The 26,061-nt window shown below is 55.1% G+C and overlaps 1 protein-coding gene across 1 annotated transcript; it reads right to left on the reverse strand.

Moving 5' to 3' along the window:
- Nucleotides 1–829: 829 nt before the first annotated feature.
- RAB43 (RAB43, member RAS oncogene family) lies at nucleotides 830–15,952 on the reverse strand. Its single transcript, XM_029242889.1, has 3 exons — nucleotides 15,510–15,952; nucleotides 7,204–7,387; nucleotides 830–4,800 (listed from the first exon to the last, which is right to left on the reverse strand). Exons 1-3 carry the CDS (start codon nucleotides 15,678–15,680, stop codon nucleotides 4,550–4,552), a joined length of 606 nt encoding a protein of 201 aa, XP_029098722.1. The 5' UTR covers nucleotides 15,681–15,952; the 3' UTR covers nucleotides 830–4,549.
- Nucleotides 15,953–26,061: the final 10,109 nt, after the last annotated feature.

The raw sequence follows: 26,061 nt of genomic DNA on the forward strand, positions 1-26,061 counted from the left end.
TCCCATGGGGTGGGCAGAGGCGAGGGGGGGGCCTTGGGACAGCCAGCCCCTGGGGAGCGTTTGGAGGGCCCAGCTCAGATGGCCCAGTTACAGGGTTTTCGTCCAAGGGTCACTTGGGTGGGGCTCCTCGCATTCAGTGAGAGCAGGAGGTTCAAACGACAGGTGTTTCTTGTCCCTGGAAAGATGGTTGGCAGGTGCCTGGAGTGTGGCCCACCTGGACCATCCCTCTCCTTCCCACCCACCCATCCCACACCCGGCTCCCCGGGCCTCGCAGTGGCTTCCTGGGATGGGATGCAGGCAGTGCAGGGATCCGTGTCCCGAAGAAACCAGGCTCTGGTGGAGGAACGCCTCGTCCAAGGTCACAAACCAGCCTGGGTCGACCTGGGGTTTGAGTGGAGGCTGGTGTGACCCCCAGCCTGTCAGCCTGTCTTGGGGGAGGCTGGGCAGGTGGGCACAGCACACCTGGTGCCCTGAGCAGCTGTGCCCTCCCATCAGCAGGGGCCCCCTCTGTGAGGGACCAGGGACGGGCTCCACTGATCTCGGGGGGCTATGGACTCATGGGGTCCCTGGGGGTCAAGGCTCTGATCCAGGTGCTCAGCAGCTCTCTGAGCGCCTACTGTGCGCATGGATCCGGGCTCGGTGCTGGAGAACAGTGATGAGCAAGACCCATCCTGCCCTGCGGGACCTCGCAGACCCTGACTTGCAATAACAGCTGTACTTCCTCATGGCTGCAGGACTCAGGCAGGGAACTCCCTACTCCGAGCATGTCGGCTCATCTGAATAAATCAAGGGTGGAGGGATGGTAATACGTGTGTGCCTCGCAGGGTTGCTGGGCTGATGCCCCTGGCGTTCACCAAGTAGCACCTCCCAACCTGCCTCCCCAACACGAAACCAGATGAGGGATCCTGGGGCCCAGAGAGGTGCAGTGACTCGCCCAAGGTATCCCTGGCAGAGATGGGACCCAACCCCAGCTCCTCCCTGCCCCTGAGGCACTGTCTGCTCCTCCGTCCAGAGGTCCCGATGGTCTTAACAGGGCTCTGGGCAACAGACGGGCAGGGGGCAGTGTGTGGGCCTGGAGGCCAGTCGGGGGAGCCGGCCAGGCAGGTGGGACATCTGTGGATCCGTGGGCACTGGAGCCAGCTCTGAGCTCCAAGCCAAGAGAACCAGTCTGGGCGCTGCCGGCTCGTTACAGAAACGTTTAATAGTTTAGGAATGCGTACACTCTGGCTCTGCTAAGTCTCCATAAAGGCAACTTTTCCATGTTTTAAAAAATAGATTCGCTATAAAGATTTATATATTCATAAATAGGCAATGTGAAAAATCCCCAAATGCCATGGCATCCTTGGGCTGAGGCCCTCCCCATCCCAGCCCAGGTGCAGGCTCAGAGGTCTCTGAGGCCCCAGCCTCGGCAGCCCTCCGGGGAGAAGTAACTGCATTCAATGTGAATTAGGAATTTCCTTCAGCTTCACGCCTGCTGGGGCCTGTGTCCTTGAGCTCCACCCCCAACACCCACCCGCCCTCTGGACCGGGCCCACCTCTCTGGCTCAGGAGTCAGGATCCCTGTCCCTTGCCTGTCCCCCTCCCGGGAGTATAAAACACCAGCCTTCCACTGGTCCTTCAGCCCAGGCCACAGACCGCCCTCCTCCGCCCGATGGCTGGGACACTTCCTGGCCCTCCTGCCAGGCTTCCTCTCCTGGCCCCTGACCCCTGACCTCACCTGCTCCTGTTCTTGGGTAACTTATAAACAAAGGAAGAGGCCCTGGGAGAGGGAAGAGGCGGGGCTGTGCTGTCTTACACACTTCCCGTTGTACCTTGGCCAAGTCCATCCGTCCGGGCCCATCTGACAGGGGACTCAGGCCCAGAGAGGTAGTGAGGCCCCTATCTGCCAGGGCACCCCAGAGCAGGCAGCCAGCAGCGCGCCCAGGGAGGCCCTGAGCGCTAGCATTTGGCTCTGAGACGGAGGACGGGAAGCCTCCGTAGGAAATGGCTTCAGCCCGCAGGCCTAGGGTGGGTAGGGAAGGAATGCATTCTTGCCAGGGGGTACGATGAGCAAAGGACCAGCTGGTCATCTGTGGGATTCTAAATGGCACGTATTCAAGGGCAGGGTCGGTAAGGGGGGCAGGGCAGGAAGGGGTGTGCCTGGACAGAAGCTGCTCCTGTGGGCAAGACGGTGCAGGTGAGAAGGAATGGAGCTGTGTGAGGCCTTGGACACCCGCGTGAGGATGGACATCCCGAGGGCCCGGGGGCGACTGGAAGGTGTCAGGATGGGGGAGGGACCTTTCATAGCTGCCCCCCTCACAGCAGCAGGATGGTGCCTGGGCTGGTGGAAGCCCAGGCCAAGGAGGTCAGGGAGGCATCCAGGGGAGGGGATGGGGCCCATCTGGGCAGAGGGGCAGGGGGCACGGTTGTAGGGTGGGGGAGAAAGTGGGGAGCCCGAAATGACCCCTGAGTTCTAGGCTACAGCCCTGGAGCGAGGCTGCTCCATGCGGAGGATGGGTGGCAGGAGACCCACTGGGCCCTGGGATTGTGAAAGGAGAGAGTGAAGTGCTGCTTCCTTGGTTCTGGGTGAGGAAGGGCCACCGTGAGGCCCCCTCCCCTGTGCAGGGTTCTGGGCACAGGAGTAGGGGGATGGCTCACAGCCCAAGGTGGCAGGTGAGCCCCTGTCACCGGTGTTTCCTGTACCTGTGCACCCTGGATGCGGACTGCCAGATGCTGCCGGCAGCCCGGCAGGGCTCCTTCTGGAGGAGGTGAGCTGGGGGCCTCCCTCCTTCCCTAAGCCCTGTGAGGCAGCCCTGGGCCCGGGGTCAGTACCTGTGCTCGCTGGAACTGGGGCACAGTCCCGGCCGCTGCTCCTTGCATGCACCCCACCCCACAGAGCAGCAGGTCTGTGCAAGGTGGTCTTCGTGAGACTTCTCTCCCAGCTGGGCCTGGACTGAACACCCAGCTCTGCCCAAACATCAGCCCCCTGCAGAGAGGTCATGGGGCTGGAGGACCTCTGCCCTTGGCCTGAAGGGGGCCCCTCTCTGGGGAACCCCTCAGTGCAGGTGGAGGGGCTGGGCCCCATCCCATTAGCAGGGACGGGGGAGGGAAGCCAGGCAGCCTTCTTGCTCCCACTTCCCAGCCCACTCGGCCGACAGCGGGCTGACCCCTGCTCAGCAGCTCCTGGCCCGTCCAGGCCAGCGTCCTTCCCCTCCAGGACCAGGCTCAGCCTCCGCGGCTGGAAGGGCCAGCAGCCCTGCCTGACCTGCCTCCTGGGGCTGCCTGGCAAGGTCTGACTTCCTGCTCTGTGTCCAGGCCTGCCTGGGAGGGTTTGACGCAGACCAGGTGCTGGGATGGAAGGCAGGGAGCCCGACTGCAGCTGTGCGGCACCTCTGGGCTCTCAGGGGCCCTGGGCTGTGTCTCCCTGATGTGGCCTCGCCCATGGCTCTGAGAGCAGCTGATTTCCTGGGACCCCACACTGGGGCAGGGGGCCTGCAGGGCTGAACTGGGCTGATGGGAGTGACTGGGATTGGCCTGGGAAGACCACCTGCTCCCCCAGTCCAGTCCCTGCGCTCCTCTGAGCTGCACCCAGAGAACGGTGCTGCTTCCAAGGGCCCCAGTGACCCTGGTCCCCTGCTGTCTAACCTCAGTGTCCAGCGTATGCAGAGACCATTAGAGTGGGTGGGCCCAGACCCAGGCCTGCCAGGGCCTCGCCTTTTCTGTGCAGGAAACTCTCTAAGCTGGTCTGGGAGCGGCGGGGGAGCTGGCACTCTGAACGTGGCACGAAGGATCTCTGCAAGTCAGGTGGGACAGGCTGGGCTCAGGGGTGCGAGCGTTTACTTTTCCCTTAAATGTCCGCACTCCTGTCTCATTCCCACTACCCCCCAGCTTCTGAGAGCCAGAGCTAAAGGATTCACTGCTTTTGCAACCTGAGTGGCAAAACTTTGGGCCCCAAGCCAGCAGACGAGCGCTGTGGGCTGTGACCCACCGTTGTTCCGGTGAAAAGGAGAAGCTCCATGGAAATGGGACAGGGAGGCCCGGCTGAGGCAGGAGCTGGCCTTGAAGGAAGGAGGGAGGTAGGGAAACCCCGGGACGAAGCTCAGGACTGAGTCTGCTGGGCCGTTGCTCCTGCACAGGAGGCCCTGGAATGCCCTGGGAGGACCCGGAGCTCCGGTCACATCCCTGGAAAGCAACACCCTGCTACAGCCTCGTGTGAAACGGTCCTAACCAGGCAGCGTGTAGCCCAGGAGGCCCACTCCCAGCCCCTGGGCCAAGGTCCGCACCGCTGGGCTCGTGCCAGTCCTGGGACGTGCCGCGTGTGGCGGGGACAGCAGCTGGCTGGCAGGAAGGGCCCCACACCCTACCCTGTGCCAACAGGGCCTCCCGCGGGAGGAATCCTGCTTCTTCCTTCCTGGAGGGCAGTGCTCCCATCAAGCATCCAGGCCACAGGCGGGGTAATTCCAGGCCTTTATCTGGCTGGCACCCTGGAGGCCAGCTCTGGAGGGCTGGGCGAGGAGGCCACAGGGCGGGAGGAGGTGGGGCAGCCCCGCCTGCCTGCCCTGCACCCCGGTCAGCACCCGCAGCCCCAGCTCTCTCCGACGTCCTTGCTGTCCAGCTGGATGTGGTCAGTGCCCTTCTCGCTGAGCAGAGGGCCCCCGTGCCGCATGACCAGCTCCGTGGCCACCCTCACGAAGGCCTCCTCCACGTTGCTCGAGTCCTTGGCCGACGTCTCGATGGCGCACAGGATGTCGTGGTGCTCTGCCAGGCTCTGCGCCTCGGCCAGCGGCACCTCCCTCAGCTCCCTGAGGTCCGACTTGTTCCCTGCGGGGAGGTGGGGCAGTGGTGAGGCCCAGGGCCCAGGTGGGCGCGGCTACAGCTAAAGGCAGCGAGCCGGGAGAGTCTACCTTTAATGCTCTTATTCCATCCTTTAGTCCCTCATCTCATCTCTTCCTTATTTTTGCCAGGGGCTTGTGCATTTTATTGCTTTTCCCTAAGAAATAGAAGCGGGAAGGTTTGGTGAAAAGAACATGGTGCTTAGAGCTGGAAGAAGACCTGGGTAGAGACGCCAGCTTCCTGTCACCTGCTGTGTGACGCTCGGGTAACTCACTCCATCTCTGAGTCTCAGCCCCCCATCTACGACACCACCTTCTGCAGAGCAGACATTAAATGACACAGTGGACACAAGCTAGCACCTAGCGGGCACTCCACCAATGCTGAAGTTAAAGAAATCTGGCCTTGCTATTTTTTTTTGGCTAAAATTTTGTCATTTTTCTGATTTTTTATGCTCTCATATTTTCCTTTGGAATTTTTTAATTCTCTGTAAGATTGTGGGTTTTGATTATTTTGCTTTTCTGATAATGAGAGCACAGACTACAGCTGCCCCTGAGAGCACACCTTTCCTTCTCCCATGAGGTGTGAGATGTTTCATTATGTTTTATATAATCTGGTCAATTGCTCCTTGGTCCAATTTCTACAAGAATTTTTTTTAAGTCTCTAAGTGATTGACTTTTATAATCTGATTATAGGGACAAAAAAATAGATAAGCATCTGTGAAGATCTAGGGACTTCCCTGGCGGTCTAGTGGTTATGGCTTGTTGTTTTCACTGCCAGGGCCCAGGTTCAATCCCGCGTCGGGGATCTAAGATTCCACAAGCCACGCAGAATGGCCAAAAAAAAGAAAAAAAAATCTACAATTTCTTTGGTAACCTTAAACAATGCAGCAACCAATTTCAATGTTTGGAACTTATTTGGATCCTGATTTCAACAAACTGAAAAGAAAACCACATGTGATATTTATGAGCAATTATAAATCTGACCACAGATCAGCTAAGTTGATTGTATTAGGAGATGTCAGTATGTTTTAAATGTGAAAAGCGTACTGTTATTATATATTTTTAAGTGTTTGTATCTTTTATAGATTCATGCTGGAACATTTGCAAATGAAATCATTTGGTGTTGGGATTTGCCTCAAAATAATATGAGGTCGGGGGAGGGGCCGAGGGCTGAAATGACCGTGGACAGGACTTGCTGGCTCTGCTGAATCTGGGGTTTGTTACGCTATTCCTTTTACGTCCTTGTATAGAGTGCTCTATGATAGAATGTTTTATTTTAAAAGTCCTGGATTGGGAATTCCCTGGCAGTCCAGTGGTTAGGACTTTGCGCTTCCACTGCAGGGGGCCCCGGTTCGATCCCTGGTCAGGGAACTAAGATCCTGCAAGCTGAGCGGCGTGGCCAAAAAAATAAAAAACTAAAAAAAAAAAAAAAAAAAAAGTCCTGGATGAAAGGGGAGCATCGGGCCACGTAGGGAGGACTCCCTTCCTGCCCGGGGAGTCCAGTCCGCCTAGAGCACCCACACCCCAGTCCAGGCCCATCTGCACTCGCTCACCTTAGAGGAATCAGCCTGACTGTTGGGACGAGCACCCCAGGGACCACACACATGGTCCAAAGCTTCTTGAATCCAGGCCCGAGAAGTTTATGCAGGAGGAAAAGGTAAAATGGAGGTCACGGCACCCCCTGCAGCGTCGGTTCTCAAAGTGGGATCACTGTGTCACCCGGGAACTTGTTAGAAATGCACACGCGTGGGCCCACCCAGTGCTTCCGAGTGAGATGCTCTGCGGGTGGTGCCGGCGTCTGCCCTCCACCAAGACTTCAGAGTGGCTGGGAGGAGCGTGGACACCTGAGAAGCACCCCCTGCAGGGTGGCCGACAGAGCAGGCCACTGAATCACGATCGGCCACGTTTACATGCTCACAGGCTATGTGGACGGGATAAATGACTTCACTTTTCTGCCCCTCGGCCCCATCCCTGACACATGAGGAGCAGGCAGGGTTATGAGAACACACATGATGAAGACCGAACTAGCCTGGACCAAGGTGCGGCCACGTGGCGACCGCTTCCTGGCCTGCGTCGTCTCATTTCCACTTTGACTGTAACTTTACAAGTGATTAGCAGGATCCGAAGTTTCTTTTTTTTTGGCCGTGCCTCGTGGCACGTGGGATCTTAGTCCCCTGAGCAGGGATCGAACCCGTGCCCCCTGCAGTGGAAGCTCAGAGTCTTAACCACCGGACCAACAGGGAAGTCCCCGAATTTTCTAGATCATGGTCCTGGCTCCGCTCCTACCTGGCCAAGCTCAGCCCTCTCTGTGCTCTGTTTGCCCTTTGTTTAGAAAGGAGAGAGAGACTGAGACAGACAGACAGACGGGTGGACCGCAGGGGCCCCCGCTCACCGATGAGCAGCTGCACGATGTTGGAGCCCGCGTACTTCCTCACGTCCTCGATCCAGTGAGGCACTGACAGGAAGGAGCTCCTCTTGGTGATGTCGTATGCCAGGATGGCCCCGTTGGCGCTGCGGTAGTAGCTCTGGGTGATGGTGCGGAAGCGCTCCTGGCCAGCCGTGTCCCAGATCTGCAGCTAAAGGAACAGGGGTCCCGTGAACCCGGCGGTGCAGCTGAGCACAGGGGACGGGGAGGCCGAGCCCCCAGACCCACCCCCAAAGTGCTGCTTCTGGGGGCAGGCCACCGGCCACAGCCCGGCAGGCCCCACGTAGGACGGGCCAGAAGGTGGACAGAGCGGAGGGGCCTTCTGAGCCCTTGGAAGGCAACTCAGCGGCCTGAGCAGGGCGGGGGGAGCAACGTGGAGGCGGGCAGCCCCGTTTCCACCTCCAGAGTCCCAAGACAAGGGGGTGGGTTCTGCACCGTGGCGGGAAGCACACTGGACCCCGAATCCTCTCTGCCCTGGACACCAGGCTCGCTGCTGGCGCCGTGTCTACTGCCTGCCCCTCTGGGCCGTGAGTGCCCGCTGCCCCCACCGTCGGGAGGCCCCCAGCACTCGGGATCTCTGTTCTGCCTCAGCGGCGCCAGGGAAGATGCTCACGCTGGGCAGGGACGGCCCGGGGAGGCTCCTCTCAGGCGGCCTCTGCCATCAGCTGGCACAGCCTGCTAACCCTAACCCCGGTCCCAACCCTCCTCCCGCCCAGGTCCTCACTTCACCAGCACCCATCAGGGCCGCTGCCAGGCCTGCCTGGATGGGCGCCCGGCGGGGCGGGAGCATCCCTGGCTTCCAGCAGCAGCAGCAGGATGGCGGCAGAGACCCCAGGTAGGGCGGCGGAAGCTGGGCCAGGGGCCAACCTGGATGGTCACTGTGCCCGGGCCAGGAGGCTGAGCCGCGGAGGGCACCAGAATGGGCGGGTCCAGGGCTCTCAGCGGCTCAGGGCCTGCCTTCTCTGCTCCGCAGACCACAGGTCCTCGGGGCCCTGAAGATGACATCCTGAGCCACAGGCCATCCACCCTCCTCCACTGGCACAAGCACTCTGGGTGCCTCTCTATCCCGTTCTCAAGGGGCGTCCAGGGTGGGGACAGACCCAGAGGCCTCAGACAGTTCCTGCGGGCAGGGCTTCTGGCCCTGGCACTGTGGAGGTGACCACCTCTTCCTGGGCCTCACAAGAGGGGTCCACCGGTTGATACGCTCTGAGCCACGACTCGCCAAACCAAACCCCCGGCCTGAGACGTCCCATTTGCTCTGCAGGGTGAGAGGCTCCAGGAAGCAGGCCCCGGGGCACAGCTCACGCGGGGGTGACGTGAAAGGCGGGACCTCGGCACCACACCAGCCTGGGATCCAGATGACCTAGGACTCCCCTCCGCACCCCAGAGGGGAGCATCAAACACAGAGGCCAAGCAGACACGGGAAAAGGCAACTTGGCGGAAACAGAAACTAGGCAGAGTTTCTCAAAACAATCTCCCAAATAATCATCAGTGTTTTCAGAGATGAGAAAAGGTCCGTGACGTGATAAAAGAACACTCTCATTTTAGAGGGAACGCTCGGAAAGGAGAAACGAGCTCTTGAAAATTAAAAATATAGCATAAATGAAAAATGCAACATAAGCGTCGGAAGATAAACTTGAAGAATTTCCAAGTAGGGGAAGAAAATGCAAAGAGATGGAAAAGAGAGAAAAGGAATTGTGCAACCAGCCTAGAAGGTCCACCATCAGGATAGTAAGAGTTTTGGAAAAAAAGAATAGTAAAATCAAAGAAATGCTTCAAGAAAATTCCCCAGAACTGATTGAAAAGGCCCACTAAGTACACAATGGAGGAAAACAGACCCACGAGACACTTGGGAACTCCAGAACAGTGGGAGTTCCAGAACAGTGAGGAAGAAGAAAGGACCCTAAAAAGTTGCAGGGAAAACAAAAGAGAGAAAGGAAAAACTGGTTTGAAGGCTTCACAGAAAAGATCCATATTGCATTAGACATTCAATGAAACGATGCCTAAAATTACAAGGGAAAATAATTTCCAGCCTAGAATTCTCCACCTAATCACTGAGTCAAGTGCGATGGTTTAACAAAGGCATTTTCAGACATAGGGGCCTCAAAAAATTTACCTTCCTGCCACCCTTTCTAAGGAAGCTGCTGAAATCAACCAACACGAAGGAAATGGGGGATCCAGAAAGAGAATTCAACTCAAAAGAGAGGCGAAGGGAAACCCCGGGTGGTAGGGAGATCCCAAGACAGCAGCCAAGCCGCAAGCCAGGACATGGCCGGTTGGGAGCCTCCAGCTCTGGCAGAGTATTTAGTGGCCTTCGAGACCTCCCTCTTTAAACAACCGGGAGACTGAGAAAAACATGGGAGGCTACAGTTTTCAGGATGTAAACAACACAGCACAAGACCCTAATCCTTGAAAGAAGCAAAACTCATGGAAGGCGCCTCACAATTGCCAGCACTCTACTGGGGATGGTTTTCTGACCACAGGACAGGGGGCTAGACTCCAAGCAGGGCATGGAGCCTGGAGCACCTAGTGGGACTGGAATGAGGAGCGACTGGGGGGCCCTGGTGGGTCCTAGCCCGCGGGCTCCGCGCACAGGGTGAGGCTCCCAGGTTCTAACCAGAGAGCGGCTCCTCTGGGGGTGAGAACACACCAGAGGTGGAGGCTGAACAGTGCTGGGGGAACTTCCAACCCAGCCACGGGGCAGAGGCCTCCTTAGCACCTTGCGAAGGACCCAGATATGGAGCTGAGACATCAGGAAGGCTGTGCCCTACGAGTGAGGACCACGGCAAGAGGCAGGCCTCCCGACACCTGCCCAAGAAACCCTAAACCAAGCTCTCAGGTTTGGAGGCCGCGTTCTGTCAAGGTGAAAGGCTAGAGAAACACTGTCAGACTTGCATCTCTCTGCCCTAACAGAACATGAAGACAAGCCACACAGGTTCAAGGTGATCAGTCAGTCACTGAATTGACTACTAGGACATGAATCAGTGCCCTTCCAACACGATGCAGAGTCACTAGCCAGTATCAACCAGTATTTCCAGTATACAATTAAAAACCTGCTAAACATGCAAAAAAAAAAAAAAAAAAAAAAAAAGACAATTTGACCCCAAGAGAGAAAAGCAGTCAATAGAAAATAAGGCCAAAATGGCCCAAGTATTGGATTTAGTAGACAAAGACTTTGAAGCAGTTACTTTAAATATAATCAGAGAATTAAAGGAAAATATGTTCGAAGAACTGGAGCAAAATACCACTCTAAGTGGGCAAATCGGGAATTTCAGTTAGAGAAACGGAAATTATGTCTAAAAACATATTTTAAGAGGGTCAGAATTCTAGAACTGGAAAGTACAGTAAGTGAAGTGGGAAATTCATTTGATGAGCTTAACGACAGAATGGAGACAGGAAAAAAGAATCAGTGAGCTTGAAGAAAAATCAATACCAAGTATTTAATCTTTGATTAAATAAGATCTTAAATCTTAAGATAAGCCTCAATGAATCTCAGAAGATTGTATTCTTCTGTGAGAAGAATATTCTCTAGCCACAGGATATTCCTCTAGCCACAGAAAATCTAAAACAGAAATTAAGAACGCTCTGGGAGAGACTTCTTCAAGAAGATGGAACTGAGAGGCAGCAAGACGTTGCGGGGACAATTACACAGTATGTGGGGTAGATGGAGAGGGTGAGTGTGCCAATTAGGGGAGGATTTGGAGCCGAGTTAATGGTAAATACGTAGACCCCACGCAGAAACAAGATGATCACGACCACCAGGAAAAACTAGGGAGCACGGGGAATGAAAGATAGTGCTACATGGCTCAGCCGTGAACAGCTCTCACTAACCAGAATGTGTTCATTCAGCCATTTCAACAGCGCTTACTGGACACCTGCTCTACGTTCTAGGTACCAGAGAGAGCAGAGGAAGCAGACGCAAATTCCTGGGCTCAAGCTTACAGTCTAGGGCAGGAGACAGGTGCTAAGTAAGATAATAACAAGTAATACGGATATATATTTGTTTATATTTAATACAGAATATAAATAAAATACTTATCATAAAATAAGTAATCCAATAATCAGTATGCTAGATAGTGATAAGATGGAAAAAACAAGCAGGGGAAGAAGTTATCAAGTATGGTGAGGAATGACGTTTTAGATAGGAAGGCCTCATTGAGATAACAGTTGGGTAAAGATCTGAAGAAAGTTAGCCAGCTGTGCAGATGCCTTCGAGACAAGCATTCCAGGGAGAGAGAGAGAGCAAGTGCAAAGGCCCTGAGGCAGAGACATGACTGGTGCACGAAGATCAGTGTGTTGGGAGCAGAGTGAAAGGGGAGAGAGAAATGAGGGATGACCGAGGAATTGGGCCAGATCATGCAGTGCCCTGGAGGCCACAGCAAGAACTTTGTCCTTCACTGTGAGTGAAGGGGAAGCCAGGGAGTTTTGAGCCAATCAAATTTATTTTTAAACAGGATCACTCTGACTACTGTATGGACAACAGATCAAAAGAGAGCAAGGACAGGGAATTCCCTGGTGATCCAGTAGTTAGGATTCCATGGGTTCACTGCTGAGGGCGCGGGCTCAATCCCTGGTCGGGGAGCTAGGATCTCACAAGCCATGCAGCCAAAAAAAAAGAGGAAGGACAGAAACGGGGAGCCCAGTTAGACGGCTGTGGCCATAATCCAGGTAAAAGACCACAGTCGTAGCAGTGAAGTTAGGGAGAAGTGATCAAATTGGGGCTATGTTTTGCGAATAGAACTGAAAGGAACTTAATGCTGATCTAATCAACATTACCACACACCTCTACTGGGAGGATGCAAAGTGTGTGTGTGTGTGTGCGTGTGCGTGCACACGTGTGCGTGTGTGTGATGGGGGCTAGGGTAGTGCTGAGAGTTAAACCCTCATCTTCCAAAGCAGGAAGTCAATAGATGATGCGTGTACCTGGGGGAGGAGGGGTAGCAACACAAGCAAGAGAAGGAGAAACAGAGAAGAGCCGGAAGTGGTTGCCCCTAGAGGCTGGGGGCAGAGGGGAGTATCCGGTGACCAAGCCTTGTTGAACCATCATACACAAGTGTAACCGGTAACAATTAAAAATAAAAACCCAACACAATAGCTACAGATTACGGTATCTGGGTCAACCAGCTCGTGAAATCTGGGCAGTAATGGAGGAAATATTTTTGGAAAGTAGGTCCTTCTCATGACTGGAAATACTCTCATCCTACTTCCCCACATCAGAGCCAGGGGAAGAGAAAAGCAGGGTCAGTGCTCGGGCCAGCAGCCTGAGATCCTGAACCAGTCCTGTCACTTCCCGCCTTGATGCCTGCAGGCTAAAACCTAATTCACTTTGCATCTGTCAAAAAAGGTGCCGCAAGGGTGAATGATAGACTCAGTGTGCTCAGAGCCGAGCGCAGAGAAGGGGCTGGATAAACGCGTCCCCTTAACGGTATTACTGAGCTGGCATCATTTGGGGCTGGTGTTTTTAATACACGCCAAGGAGCTTTAATGCAAAGTGGAACACGTAAAGGGCTCAAAGAAAGGCACACCGGGCTGTGTGCACGACCACACATTTGTTCATTCAGTACGAACTGAACATCAGCCATGTCTCAGCCCCTGTTGGAAGGACTGGCAACGTTGCAGGGGGTGAAACAGGAACAGAGTTCCCTTTCCAGTTAAAAGGAGGCAGAGGAGAAGAAGGCCAGTGGGACACTTGCAGAGAGGGGGGACGAGCACCTTGAAGAAAGCAAAGGTAACGGGAGGGCCTCCCCGGATGGCACCTCCCAGGGTGGTCACAGAAGGCGGCCCCTGGGCTGAGGCTCCTGCCAGTCGTGGGGACAGTGTTCAGGCGCAGGGGACAAAGGCCCAGAGGCAGGACAGAGCCTGCCACGCTGGAAACACAGCAAGGGCAGCGTGGCCAGATGGCAGCAAAGCAGCACCCCGGAAGGCGAGGCCGTTGGCGGTGCCGGAGCCAGAGCCTGAGGCGGGTGTTACTTCACCATGGTGGGAGACGGCGGCAGATCGTCCGAAGCAGGGGATGTGTATCAGACGCCTCTCATTCCGCTCCGCACGTCTCAGCAGCACCCTGTGCTCCAGCCATTGTCACAGCAACCAGCCTCGCTCAGAAACAGCCTTCGAGCCTCCCGGATCCTAGCCCGGGAGGCCCGCTGGAAACCACTGAGCACTCGGGACTCGGGTCCCAGATGAGAGGGACCCGCCAGCCTATGGACTGACACTCAGCCAGTGCAGGGCAGGGGATGCCGGGCCCGATCAAGCCCCACTTGCCCACAGAGGGACCAACATGAGAATGCAGCCTCCACAGCCTTTCCTCCCTTCTCTGTTCTAGAAACAGATGAGCTCCGCGCACACTCTTGCCTACGGCTGTCCTCAGGAAGCCCAGGCAAAGCCGGGATGTGCCCCGACTTATGTCTGTAAAGCTGCCGGCTGCTGCGTGGAGGACGGTCCTACAGAGGCGGCCCTATGGCTTGGCCCGAATGCCCCCTGTGTTCCAAGAGCTGGGTGAAGCCAGGCTGGGAGCGGCCCCGCTTTCCGGGCAGCCAAGCACAGCTCCTCCACCAGGCAGGGCCCCGGGGAGGCTGGTGAGAAGGTTAATGAGGCTTATCAGACACCTGAGCTACCGGAGACCCAGGCGAGCAGAGCAGCGTCGTCCTGAGCCATCTCCTGGGCAGCACAGGCCCGGGCTCTGCCTTAGAAACCACAGCAGGGACTTCCCTGGTGGCGCAGTGGTTAGGAGTCCGCCTGCCATTGCGGGGGACACGGGTTCGATCCCTGGTCCGGGAAGATCCCACATGCCGTGGAGCAACTAGGCCCGTGCACCACAACTACTCAGCCAAAAAGTTAAAAAAAAAAAAAGAAAATTAGAAACCAGAGCAGAAGTGCCGCATGGACGCAGTGGGGACCTGTGCAGGGGTAGTGCAGGGACCCGCGGCGGGTGCCGGCCTCTCTCGGGGTCTCACGGGGCTGTGGGCAGGGACCGTGAGCCCCACGTCACAGAGGAGAAAGCCGGCTCTGGAGGTGCAGTGATTGGCCGAGGAAGGCATCTCGACATCGTGCTGGGTCCCAGCCCATCTGCCTGCCTGCTCCCCGGCACAGACCTCGGCAGCAGCCCAGCGCCCAGGAAATCACGGGTGTGGAGGCTCCTCTGCTCTGCGTTTCCTGCTCCTTCACACGCATCACAGCCAAGCCGGCGCCAGGCTCCCTGCGGACGGCCTCCACCCGCCCAGCGCCCAGCCCACACCCCGCACAGCAGCCACTGTGGAGCTGCCAGAACCCGGCTGAGATCCTGCAGCCCCTCCGCTCTCCGGCCTCCACCCTCAAGTGCGTCGTCCGAGCCCTCCACATCGCCTGCAGGCCCCACAGGCCCCGACTTCCTGCCGTCGCCCACCCCGCATGTCCAGCTCCCGGGAGGCCGCATCAAGGCCCCTGCCTGAAACGCTCTTGTCTCAGACCCTCGCCATCCCAGCCCCGCACCCCACAGCCCCGCCTCAGCCTCTGCACCGCCTAGCTGGACACAGGCGTGCACGCACACTTCTTAAATGTTTACTGTCCCTACCTCACGTGGGACTCTTGAGAGCAGGGGCTGTGTCTGGCTGGCTTTCTGCATAAGCCAGGTAGAAGGTGCTCGATGAATACACGGTCCATCGGCTGGACGAGCACCTGCCTGCCAAATTGAAGCCACCACCCCCGCCCACCTCCTTCCCCACCTGGAAGTTCTCCACCTGCACTCACTGGACAGACAAACGGGGGCCTCGTTCACGGATCACACCCGAGCCCCCTCCCCGACGCCCGCCTGCCACCCACCTCCCACCGGGCGCATCGCCAGTTTCTCTGACCTTCCCAGCCAGGCTGTCTCATCTGACAGTTGACTTTGGGGGAAATTCTCTGGGCTGCTGATACCCAGAGTGAAGTCCAGAAGCATCTTTGGGGCACAGAGGGTAGGACTGAGGCCCGACCATGATGGAAAAGGGCTCCCAGAGCATGGATGCTCGGGAGAGGGCAGCTGCCCCCCTCCAGCTCCGCAGGGGTCAGTCAGGTGAGTTTCAGACATGTGGGGTGGGAATTTCAAGGGGAAGTACGGTATCGAGGTGAGGGACGAGGCTATTTTCCCTTCTAAGCTCCACACCTAACAACTCCCAGTTAACACTGTCCCTCTGGGTCCCCACACCCATGAAGGGTGTTACCATTTTGCCATTATCTCCTTTTCTAGGATAGACTGCATTCCTCTTGACCTTTTGGTGAACTCCTACCTAACCGTCAGGGCCCCAGTTCAAGGTCACCTGGTCAGTGGAGCTTCCCCGATGCACAGGCCTGGGCCCCACGCCACGCGGGCTCAGCTTTCTTTTCTTCGTGGTCCACAGCCCTTGACTCTTGCCTCTATGATAGCACACACCACAGAGGATGTCACCTGTCCCAAACTTGGGTGCCTTTGGGGGCCAGGAAGGGAACATAAAATGCAGCAAGGTGACAGAAAAGGATATCCTGCCTAGAGCAAATTCAATAAAAAACAAACCAGCAAATCACCACTGAGCAGGCCAAACGAAACGGTTCACGGTGGGAACTGGCCCAGGGCTGTATGTGCGGGGCTCCTGGTTTGTAACTCTGCCTCTCGCCATCAAGAACGGGCTCTGGGGACTTCCCTGGTGGCGCAGTGGTTAAGAACCCACCTGCCAATGCACGGGACACGGATTTAATCCCTGGTCCGGGAAGATCCCACATGCTGCGGAGCAACTAAGCCTGTGAGCCGCAACTACTGAGCCTGTACTGTAGAGCCCGCAAGCCACAACTACTGAAGCCCGTGCGCCACAACTACTGAAGCCCACGCGCCTAGAGCCTGTGCTCCGCAAAAAGAGAAGCCACCACAATGAGAACCCCACGCACCGCAACGAAGACGAGCCCCCACTCGCCGCAACTAGAGAAAGCCCCGCCTGCAAAAACGAAGACCCAACGTAGCCAAAAATTAAAAAACAAATAAAACAAAAAACGGGCTCTGGTGGGGACAGACCCCATCTCATTCCTTTGCAACCTGGCGCAGAGCAGGCGTCTGACCAGGAAGGAAGCCCTCTGAGGGCAGGTCCTGCGGTCAGGCCAGTGGGAGCGAGATGAGGCTGGCGGGGCAAGGGCTGCTCTCCAGAGAGGGTTCCCATGTGCCCCGGTGGGAAGTCAATTCTGCTTAGTAGGTTAAATAAAGCTAATAAATAAAATCAACTGCACCGTTGGCGATTCAGGTCCCAGAACCTTTGTCCAGCACCATCCCTCCCGATGGAAACAGAAGAGGATTTTATCTGAACAGCCTTTCTCCCACAGGACGAGGCCGGCAGTGGGAAGTTCCTTGCTTCTTCATAGCAGAAAGGGACTTTGGAAAAATTAGTTCTCAAGACAAAACTCCCAAAACTGGTTGGAGAGACCCAAATACGAGCCCCCATGCTGCTGTTCATCGTGTCTCGGAATGTGGGGAGTCTGAACCAGGAGGTGGTCTGCAAGCTACTCCCCGGCCAGCCGCTGTCACTTCTGCCTCAGTCCTCAGGGAAGAGCTCAGCCCCGGGCTTGAAAACAAGCCTCGGCGGAGAGGCAGGTGCACTGCCAGAAGCGACGGTAAGACCCTGCAAAACCTCCAATGTGTTAGCGGGTGAGACAGGCCGGAGGGGATGGAGCCTAAGTGAGGAGAACCGGGGCAGCAACACCGGACGGGGGCGGGGGGGGGGGGGGGGGCGGTGCGCGGACCTGACACAGACGCGCCTCCCAGCGGCTGACAAGGGCTGCGGACAGATTCCTGGGCCCAGGTTCCTCCCGCCCCCGAAACATGACTGCTCAGGATCCCAGCGTCAGAGGCAACTTTCTGTGTCCCTTGTCACCATGCAGCTCTCCCTGTAGAGCCACCACCACTGGAAGAAGGGAGGCGGGACCCCTGGTTCCCCACCCTGCTCCACCAGCCGGGGGACCAAGGGTGATCAGATGGCTTCCTGGCATCTGTGTTTCACCTCCAGCATCTTGCGAACAGTGGTGGGAACCCGGGTGATGAAGGTGACAGACGCGCTGTGAGCCCCTCCAGGCTGACTGTGCCGGAGCTCGCTGTCTCGGTACATTCCATCCTCAGGCAGCCCTGCAGGTGCATCTCAGAGCCTTTTACAAGACGGGTCCCAGGGCACAGGAAAGGAGAGCTCAGTCTGACTCCGAAACCTGTGCCCTTCGCTGTGTGCACGGCTCCTCCACAGACCATGTCCTGTGCTTTTTTCATGAAACCGCCTCCTCCTGCAGGAATCAGTCAGCCTGTCCTTAAGTCCTGGTGGGAAGAAAGGCCCAGCCTCCGCCCATGGGGGATGTGGGCAGCCTGAGCTCCCGGTACAGCGAGGAGGGCCTGGGAAGCTGGTGGCCCTGTGCTGGCTACCAAGGTGGGACTCACAGGTGGCCTCTTACCTGCTTGTAGCCCCTTCAGGCACAATGGGGTACATGGGGACGAAACCCAGGCAGGACGTCAGGCAGCAATCTGTGCCCCCCAGGGAGGTCAAGAGCAGGGGCCGCAGCACCCGGACTAGGACTTGTGGCTGGGCCGCCACCCAGCATCAGACAAAGCCAACCCATTCGCTCCTTGGCCCAGAGCATACCTTCCAGCATGACAGGAAGGTGGCTCCCACGCCCCACGGGGTCCCACTTCCCCTGACTGGATGAACACCAGGCCCTCTCCTGCTTCCGGGGCTGCGCATGAACACAGCCCTGGAGCACAGCCCCTGTCTTTCCTCACTGGGAACTGTCCTCCTTCAACACCCAGCTCCAAGCCCGGGAAGAGGACTGCACATCGTCTGTGTCCTGGGCACCAGGCAAGCAGCCCCGTGACAGCATGGCACCCAAGCAGGAACAGTCCGAATTTCAGATATCTGGTCCTGCTATGGCCACATTAAACACACGTGTGCTTGTAAGGCCACATGATTCGGTTCCTGGTTTGGCAGTTCAGTCCCTGCAGCAGCAGTATGGACGGCACTCATGCTCCTTAGGTGCTTGCACGTCTGTCCCCCAAGCCAGACATGAGCTCCGAGGCACAGGGACACATCTCATGTGTCTTCCTTTTGTAGGTACTCAGAACAGCACCTGGGAGAGAGGAGGTACTCACAGAACAAACCCTGAACCCACTGACGTGCAGTTTCTGTCCTGGGTGTCACATGGAAACTTCCAGCCAACAACCACAGTTAAGCTCGACAGAGCACCTTCTAAGTTTCAGGTGTTTTCCCCTTTTCATCTCACTTAGCTTGTCTGTTGCTCCAGACAGAAGAGGCCAGCTCAAGGCCGTGGCTCTTAAATTATAACCCAAGAAACAAAGGAAAATGGAGCAAAAAGGAATCTTTAACAATAAATGTGAGTGGAGATCAAACTTGGCCTCACCTCCAGCGGGGGACCTTCATCACGTCCCACCTGCCATGGGGCAGTGTGGGTGCAAACATTAGCCGTGAGTCATTCTCGCCAAAACCCTTCCACCCGAGTGTCTCTGAACCTCTAAACTCAACCCCCAGCTTACAGAAAATGCAAAGGATAGAGGAACAAGGGAAAAGACACCACGAGGGAAACGGGAGACAAATCCAGAAAGCGACTCTTAAAAAACATGAGTCATCAAAACAGAAGTGAGGCATCGTTCTGGACTAAACCCACACTGGACTCCAGCTCAAGGGGGAAAACTCTATAAAAGACATTTTGGAGGAAGCTGGGGAAACTTAAAAATGGACTAAGTAGATGCTTATAGAAACAACGATTTGCTTAGGTATGATAACACACTGTGCTTATTCTTAAAAGCTGTATGTCGAGGTATCCAGGGGTGGAGTATCATGCTATCTGCAACTTACTTTCAAATAAAAAAATTTATATTACACATACAAAAAGATAAGGCAAATTCAGCAAAACACAAGCAATTGTTAAATCTATGTAGAGCATATATGGGGCTCACTATGTTATCCTTCCAACTTTCCTATATTTTTAAACTTTTTCATAGTGAAAAATTGGGAAAAATAGAAGTGTTAATAATATCCTGAGAATGAAAATATTGCTGATAGGAAAAAGTACCAACTGGAGATCTTGGAAATGAAAAACGTAATTGTCAGAATACAGAAACTAAAAGATGAAATGAACATCGGAATAGAGGCAGCTGAAAAGTAAATCAGAGATCTGGAAGGTGGGGCACGGGCTGCCAGAACACAGCCCAGCAGAACACGCTGTCGCTACAGAGGCCAGACCCTAAGCCCAGCTCCCGCCCTGCGCAACCTCCAGAGGAGAACAGGGAGAATGACAAGAAGGAATGAATCAACGCAACACAAGCAAATCCCACAGAGCTTCAGGAACACGGGACTTTTCATATTGATTACACCTACTGAGTTCAGAGAGGATGAATGGGAATATCCCATCACCTGGAGAGAGTGCTTTACTCACCTGCCAGGACACATGGGGAAGGCACAGTGTCAGGTGCAGACGCACAGAACGACACGGTGAGTGTGACTTGGGGGGTGGATGGAGTGCTAGGAAGAAAAACTAAGCAGGGCGAGGAAGGGATGAAAAGTAACTCAGACCTCAAAAACATGACCCAAGGACCCCGCGACAGTGTGTGGTTCCATGTACACATGTGTCCAGAAGGGGCAGCTCCACAGAGATGGGCTGGGGGAGAGTGGAACAGGCATGACTGCTGATAGCTACCAGGCTCCTGTCTGGGTGATGAAAATATCCTAAAGTTGACCCTGGCGAGTATTCAAAACAACAGGAAAAAACACTGAATTGCACACTTTAAATGGGGGAATTCACAGTATATGAATTATATCTCAATAAAGATTTTTTTAAAAAGGAACTTGGTGGAGTACTACTTTGGACAGGATGGTCAGGTAAGGCTGACTTACGTAAAGCAAAACAATAACGTGTTGATATACATACACACGTACAGACACACAGAGCAAACTGCCCCAGGCATCCTAGCACACGGGGGCCTTCCATCTCCCCGGCTCTTGCATGGACCCCACTCTGCAAGCTGAGGTTCCGGACCCACCTCCGGCGCAGACATGCCCCTCCGCCTCTCCCCGCCCCCCGTCCCGCCCTCTCCCTCACTCGCTCCTTCATTCGGCCAATACTGGTCAAGAGCTTATTCTGGGGAAAATAACCTGATGCAGACCGCAGAGCTGGAGTTTACATTGAGGTATTTACCTTGTGATTTCAATATTAAGGTTGATTTTTCCCATGTATTTCATCTGTAATGCAAACATGGCAGATACTGACAATTCATAGCTGGCAAACTGAAGTTTATCCTGTGATCCATTTTTTTCATCATGAAATCATCCACTGTTCGTGTCCCCACTACAGATTTAAAACCCGAGAGTAAAAAACAAGTTAAACCAAAACAATAAAAGTGCTTCACTGAAAAATATAAACAGAGTATTTTTAATTAAAAAAAATCTGATTTTTACACTTCTCAGACATAAAAAAAGGCAGAGGTGGGGACTACCTGGCTTGAAACTACAAGGAACTTTCCTCAGGGAAAATGGAATCCCTCAGTGATGTGGTCCAGCCTCCTCACATGGCGCCCAAGGAAACTGACATGCGGAAGGGAAATGACCCACTGACTGTCCGCCGTGAGGTGGAGGTCACCGCTGCAGGCCTCTGGGATCAGGATGAACCTTGTCGCCCACACATGGCGACTGCCCTCGGGCAAGGCCCGGCCTGACGTGAGCCTGGACTCTGCTTTCACAGTCAGATCTCATCTGGGACCAAAGGCCTCCTGACAGCGTGGCAGGCTCTCTCCAGTGGCCTCTGACCCTTCTGAGTCATCAGACCCACCCTGTGATCCAACATCCGGAAATACTTATGCAATTTCCCAAGGAGACCACTTTGAGAGGGACAGGTCCTAGTGACACATCTAAGCTCCAGGTTGTCGCCTTTTAAACAACCTGTGTGGAAAGTCACATACCTGGTCTAGGGCTACTCTGACCTCTTCCTGGGGTAGGAGAGGGAGGCCTGCAAGGCCAAGCAGGACAGGTAAGAAGGGAGGGGATGCGTATGTAACCCACGGAGAAGGGCGCTCCTAGTGACTAACGGTCCTGACTCACTACATCCCCAGAGCAGGTTGCAGACGCCTCTACCTACCAGCACTGGCTGTACGTTCAATAAAACAGCGCAGTGGTTAAGAATCCACCTGCCAATGCAGGAGACACGGGTTCGAGCCCTGGTCCGGGAAGATCCCACATGCTGCGAGGCAACTAAGCTAGTGCGCCACAACTACTGAGTCTGCGCTCTAGAGCCCGCAAGCCACAACTACTGAAGCCCGCGCGCCTAGAGCCCGTGCTCCACAACAAGAGAAGCCACCGCAATAAGAAGCCCACGCACCGCAACAGAGTAGCCCCTGCTCACCGCAACTAGAGAAAGCCTGCGCGCGGCAACAAAGACCCAACACAGCCAAAAATAAATAAATAAATTTATTTAAAAAAAAAACCCCAGCATTACATAGGCCATTCTAGAAGGCAGGCGCTTTCTTTTGTTCACACTGGCCATAAGCACCACTTCTGCCAATTAATCTGAATTAATAAGGATTTGTTTAACAAGCAGATGGCATTAGTATGTTGATGTGACACCGCTAATCAAAATGTTAGAAAATGTAAAATGCAAGTGATACACGACGGCCCAGATTTCACATTGGTCCCAAACCTTTCCACGTGTGTGTTCATGCACATGTGTCTGTGTGTGTGCACGCACACGTGCGTGTGGCAGCTGGTAGTGGTAGAGGGCGTGAACAGCAATGAGGAAAAGGCGCCACACGAGGAGCTGGCAGGCAAGGTTCTGGTTCAGACCTGCCACACATGGCCTTCATCTCCCCGTCTGTGAAATGGGGTCTCACCGGGTGGCTGCAAGGACCAGGCAGAACAGAGCACGAGAACAGTGGTGAAAACTCAGGAGATGGGGGACTCAGGGAGGGAGGGCTGCCCCCTTACTACTAAGCTTCACGATCCCTCACGCCCAAAGCCTCTCTGCAAGGGCCACACAGGGCTGACAGAAGGAAGGAAAACACAAACAGGCCGAAACACCAAAGGGATGGAAGCAAAGAAAGAAGGCAGGTGGAGGCCGTGAGCTGTGAGAAGGCCCGGTCTGGGCGATGCCACCCCCCTGTGACCCCAGTGGGCTCGCCTTTTCATACACAGCGGCCCTCCACGGCACAGACATGGGGATTCTGCCTTCATTTCATAGCTGGCGAAGCAGATCAGTGCACAAGGGCAGCTGGGCAGCCAGGCTGAGAAGCTGAGCCTCCCGAGCCCCAGGCCACCATCTCTCTCTGGGGACCCACGCCCGTGTCAGCTCCCACCTGCTGATGCTCTGCTGTGCGTCAGGTCCTTAAGCTCGGGGTTGACAGGTGAACAGATCAGGAGCGGTGATGCAACGTGCCCCAGGCGGCAAAGCCAAGATTGTGACCTGGGGCCCGAGGCTCTACCACTGGCCCCCATTCCACCATTTCCCACAGCACGTGCTGCCTCGGAACTGGCAGAAACCTCAGGAGGCAGGTTCGTTTTGCCATGAGGATGATTGTCACCGGCATCAAGAACAGATTTCTTGGGCTTCCCTGGTGGCGCAGTGGTTGAGAGTCCGCCTGCCGATGCAGGGGACACGGATTTGTGCCCCGGGCCGGGAAGATCCCACGTGCCTCGGAGCGGCTGGGCCCTTGGCCCATGGCCGCTGAGCCTGCGCGTCCGGAGCCTGTGCTCCGCAACAACAACAACAAAAAGAAGCACTTTCGGACCAGGAGAGCGATGGAGCGCAAGGTCCCGCAACGTGGAGCCCAGGCCCCAGGGCAGAGACTGAGCTCTGTGTGGGAGGACGCTGGCTGCCTTCCCAGCATGGGGACAGTGACCCCGACAGAAGGCCGAATAAAGGGGCGCAGCTGTTCAGGGCCGACCCGTGTGCGCGTCCCCTGTGAGGTGCACAGACCAGTTTACATAACAGGCCTTTGTGTCGTCCCAGATAAGGGTGGGTGAGCAGAACTCGGATGTGTTCAGGATTTAGAACCGGCTGAGATTTCCCCGGGGATGGTGAGGTGGGGAGGGGCAGGTTAAGAAATAATCCTAATAATAATCCCTAGGGAGGAAAATGCTAACAACAGCAACAATCAAATAATCTCTTATGTTTGTAATTCTTTGGTTTTATTCACAATAGCACTTTCAAGATACACAAGAGATGGGTAGCATTGTCTGCCTTCTCTTACAGGGCGTCAGAAATGGAAAGGAGGGTGGTTGTTTTTTTTTACGGTACGCCCTTTTATGTCTTTGAAATTTTGAAATTCTGAACCATGTGGATGAATTATCCAAAAATATACAAGGGGAATTTTTAACTATTTTGAGCATGTCCATAGCCGTCCAACAACCCTGAGAAGTAGGCAGAGCAAAGATCATTCGTTCCATTTCAAAAAGGACGAAGCCCGCGGCTCCAAGAAGGGACAAGGAATTGGCCAGGGCTAGGATGAGGTTGCAACAGACCTTTGGACACCTAGTCCAGGGTTCTCCTGCAGAGACATCACCGCTGAGAGGCCAGCAGCTCCCAGAGTTGCCCCCAGCTTCAGCCTGCACAGCTAGAGCCCAGTGAACTCACACAGGGCCGCCCGGGGGCCCACGCCACGGCCAGAGCCTTCCCACCAGCAGGGCTGCTACGGGAGCTGCCCAGGGCTGCCTGATGCTCTGTTAGCTGACAGCACCCTGAAACTCCTTGGGGTTTCCACCCTCATTCCTGAAAATCTAGAAAATGCCCAACTCCATACGCTTCTCTCCAAGTGCGGTGACCACAGTTGTCTTTTCGCTAGAGTCATTAACGTGCAGATCTCAGGGTCATCGTTACGAACTGAGAGGGACTCAGAAGGGTCGTCAAGTGTAAAAATAGGCGCTGCAACTAGGAGCCAGGGAGACCCTGGGTTCAAAGCCTGGTTTTGCCACTGACTTGTGTGGGGCCTTGGGCGTGTCGGTCACTTCCTTTATTGTGGCCTCAGCTTCCTCCCTATAAATAAAAATCAATGAACACACAGGTAGTGAGCACTACCTATTGTAGCACTGACACTATTGTAGGTGTGGGGATTCACAGGTACGCAAGGCGGTGTCCACTTTCAAGGAGCGGAAACTGTACGGGAGAGAACCACAAACAAGGGAATGTCAAGTCCTCGTAAATGCTATGAACCTACCCCGTAATGGGACGGAGGGGCTGGGAGGTCAGGGAAGGCCTCTCTGAAGAGGTGGCCTGTGCAGTGACAGCCGAATGATGAAGCAGCTGTTGTTACATGGGGATCTGGGGGTGGAATGTGCCAGGCAGGGCAGCAGATGCAAAGGGCCTGAGGCAGGCATGTTGGAAGGACAGAAAGGGCCAGTGAGGCTGGGGACTGAGTGTGGGGCAGGGGCAGGGAGATGAAGTGGCCGAGGCAGACAGGAGCCCAGCTCTCCAGGTCAGCTGTTGGGATGTCATTCTGGTCGCAAGAGGAAGTGACTATAGAAATAAAGGGATTTAATTCAATCTGTGATGTTCCCCACTTTTAATTTTTTTAGCAGCAGAACTCTTCAGTCAAAGACATGCAGAACCTCAATATAAAACTGGATAAAAGTAAGCTAGTTAAGGCCCTTCTGACCCTGCGGTCTCTCGGCCTCCCCGCTTCAGTCCGCAGCTCCCCAAGCACAGAGCAGCTGGAAAAGCGCTAGGTGATCTCTCTCTGAGGTTCCTCAAGAGCTAACAAGAGCCAGCAAGCACAGGACAGGCGGCTTTGAGATCCTGCTGGATGCTTTGCTGGACCCCAGACAGGCCTGGGAAGGTTTTAAACTAAATCCCTGATGTGAACATGCTTTCTGCAGAAACAACAACGACAAACTCTGGTTCCTCAAAGGTTCCAGTTAACAACCACAATGTTGAAACTACAGGGACAGAAAAGAGATCAGTGGTTGCCAGGGCCTGGGGTGAAGGGAGGACGCTGCCACAAAGGGACACAGGAGAACATTCCGGGCTGATGGAAGGAATCTATACTCTGAATGTGGTGGTGGTGACAGGACTGCAAAGGTTTGTCAAGATTCACAGAACTCGACACCTGAAATGAGGCACATTTACTGTGTGTAAGCTGAACTTCAATAAACTTGATTTTTAAAAAAATCACATTGCTGGAAGACACCCCAGAGATAGTTTATGGGCGAGGAAAAATGACCTGCAAATGACCTGCCCCCGCTGAGTCCCGAGAGCCCAGCACCCAGGGCCAGGGAGGCTGTCCTCTCGCCCCACCCACCCAACTGCAATTCACAGCGTCTTCAGTGCCTGGGCCTCAGGATTCTCTGGCTGCAAGATCAAGAAGTAAATACTTGCACAGGCTTTCCCACTCCACACAATCAGAAGCAGCAGTCTGGTGTAGGGAAAGACCCCAACGCCCTGGAGTCCGAAAAGCTGGAAGAAAACTTGCACATCTGTCACTTCCCAGCTGTGTGCCTGGGGAAGCCTGCCCCGTGTGAGGTGGGGTTAATCACAAGAACACATCTGTAAAACAGCTGGCACACATCAGACTCTTGAGAGGGGTGGCTGCTGTTAACTCTTAGGGGGGTTACCATGCCTACACTGCTCTCCTGATCCCAGAACCACCCGGCTGCCTCCCAAGTAGAACAATCTGAAGGTGACTAGCAGGAAAAGAAATCTCGAAGTGCTTGCCCTGCATTGCATAACCTGTGCTCGGTACACAGTGCACCCAGGGCTCCCGCACAGGTTATCTCGCCAGGTAAACAGGAACACCCAGCCCCTCCTTGACCACCGTCAGCACCGGGAGTGGGGAAAGGGGAGGGGAGGGGAAGGGGAGGGGAGGGGGAAGGGAAGGGG

This window comes from Monodon monoceros, unplaced genomic scaffold, assembly GCF_005190385.1.
Source record: "Monodon monoceros isolate NGI ecotype Baffin Bay Population unplaced genomic scaffold, NGI_Narwhal_1 Super_Scaffold_3, whole genome shotgun sequence".
NCBI lineage: Eukaryota > Metazoa > Chordata > Mammalia > Artiodactyla > Monodontidae > Monodon > Monodon monoceros.

What these genes read in the sequence shown, in the direction of transcription:
- RAB43 (XM_029242889.1), bottom strand. Translation starts at nt 15,680, where the DNA reads ATGTTCCCTTCCTGGCCCCCAAAGGCACCCAAGTTTGGGACAGGTGAC. An exon ending in GGGGAAGCTCCACTGACCAG is followed by an intron (nt 7,388 to 15,509) that starts GTGACCTTGAAC and finishes CTGTTCCTTTAG; the next exon opens with CTGCAGATCTGGGACACGGC. An exon ending in CATCGTGCAGCTGCTCATCG is followed by an intron (nt 4,801 to 7,203) that starts GTGAGCGGGGGC and finishes ACCTCCCCGCAG; the next exon opens with GGAACAAGTCGGACCTCAGG.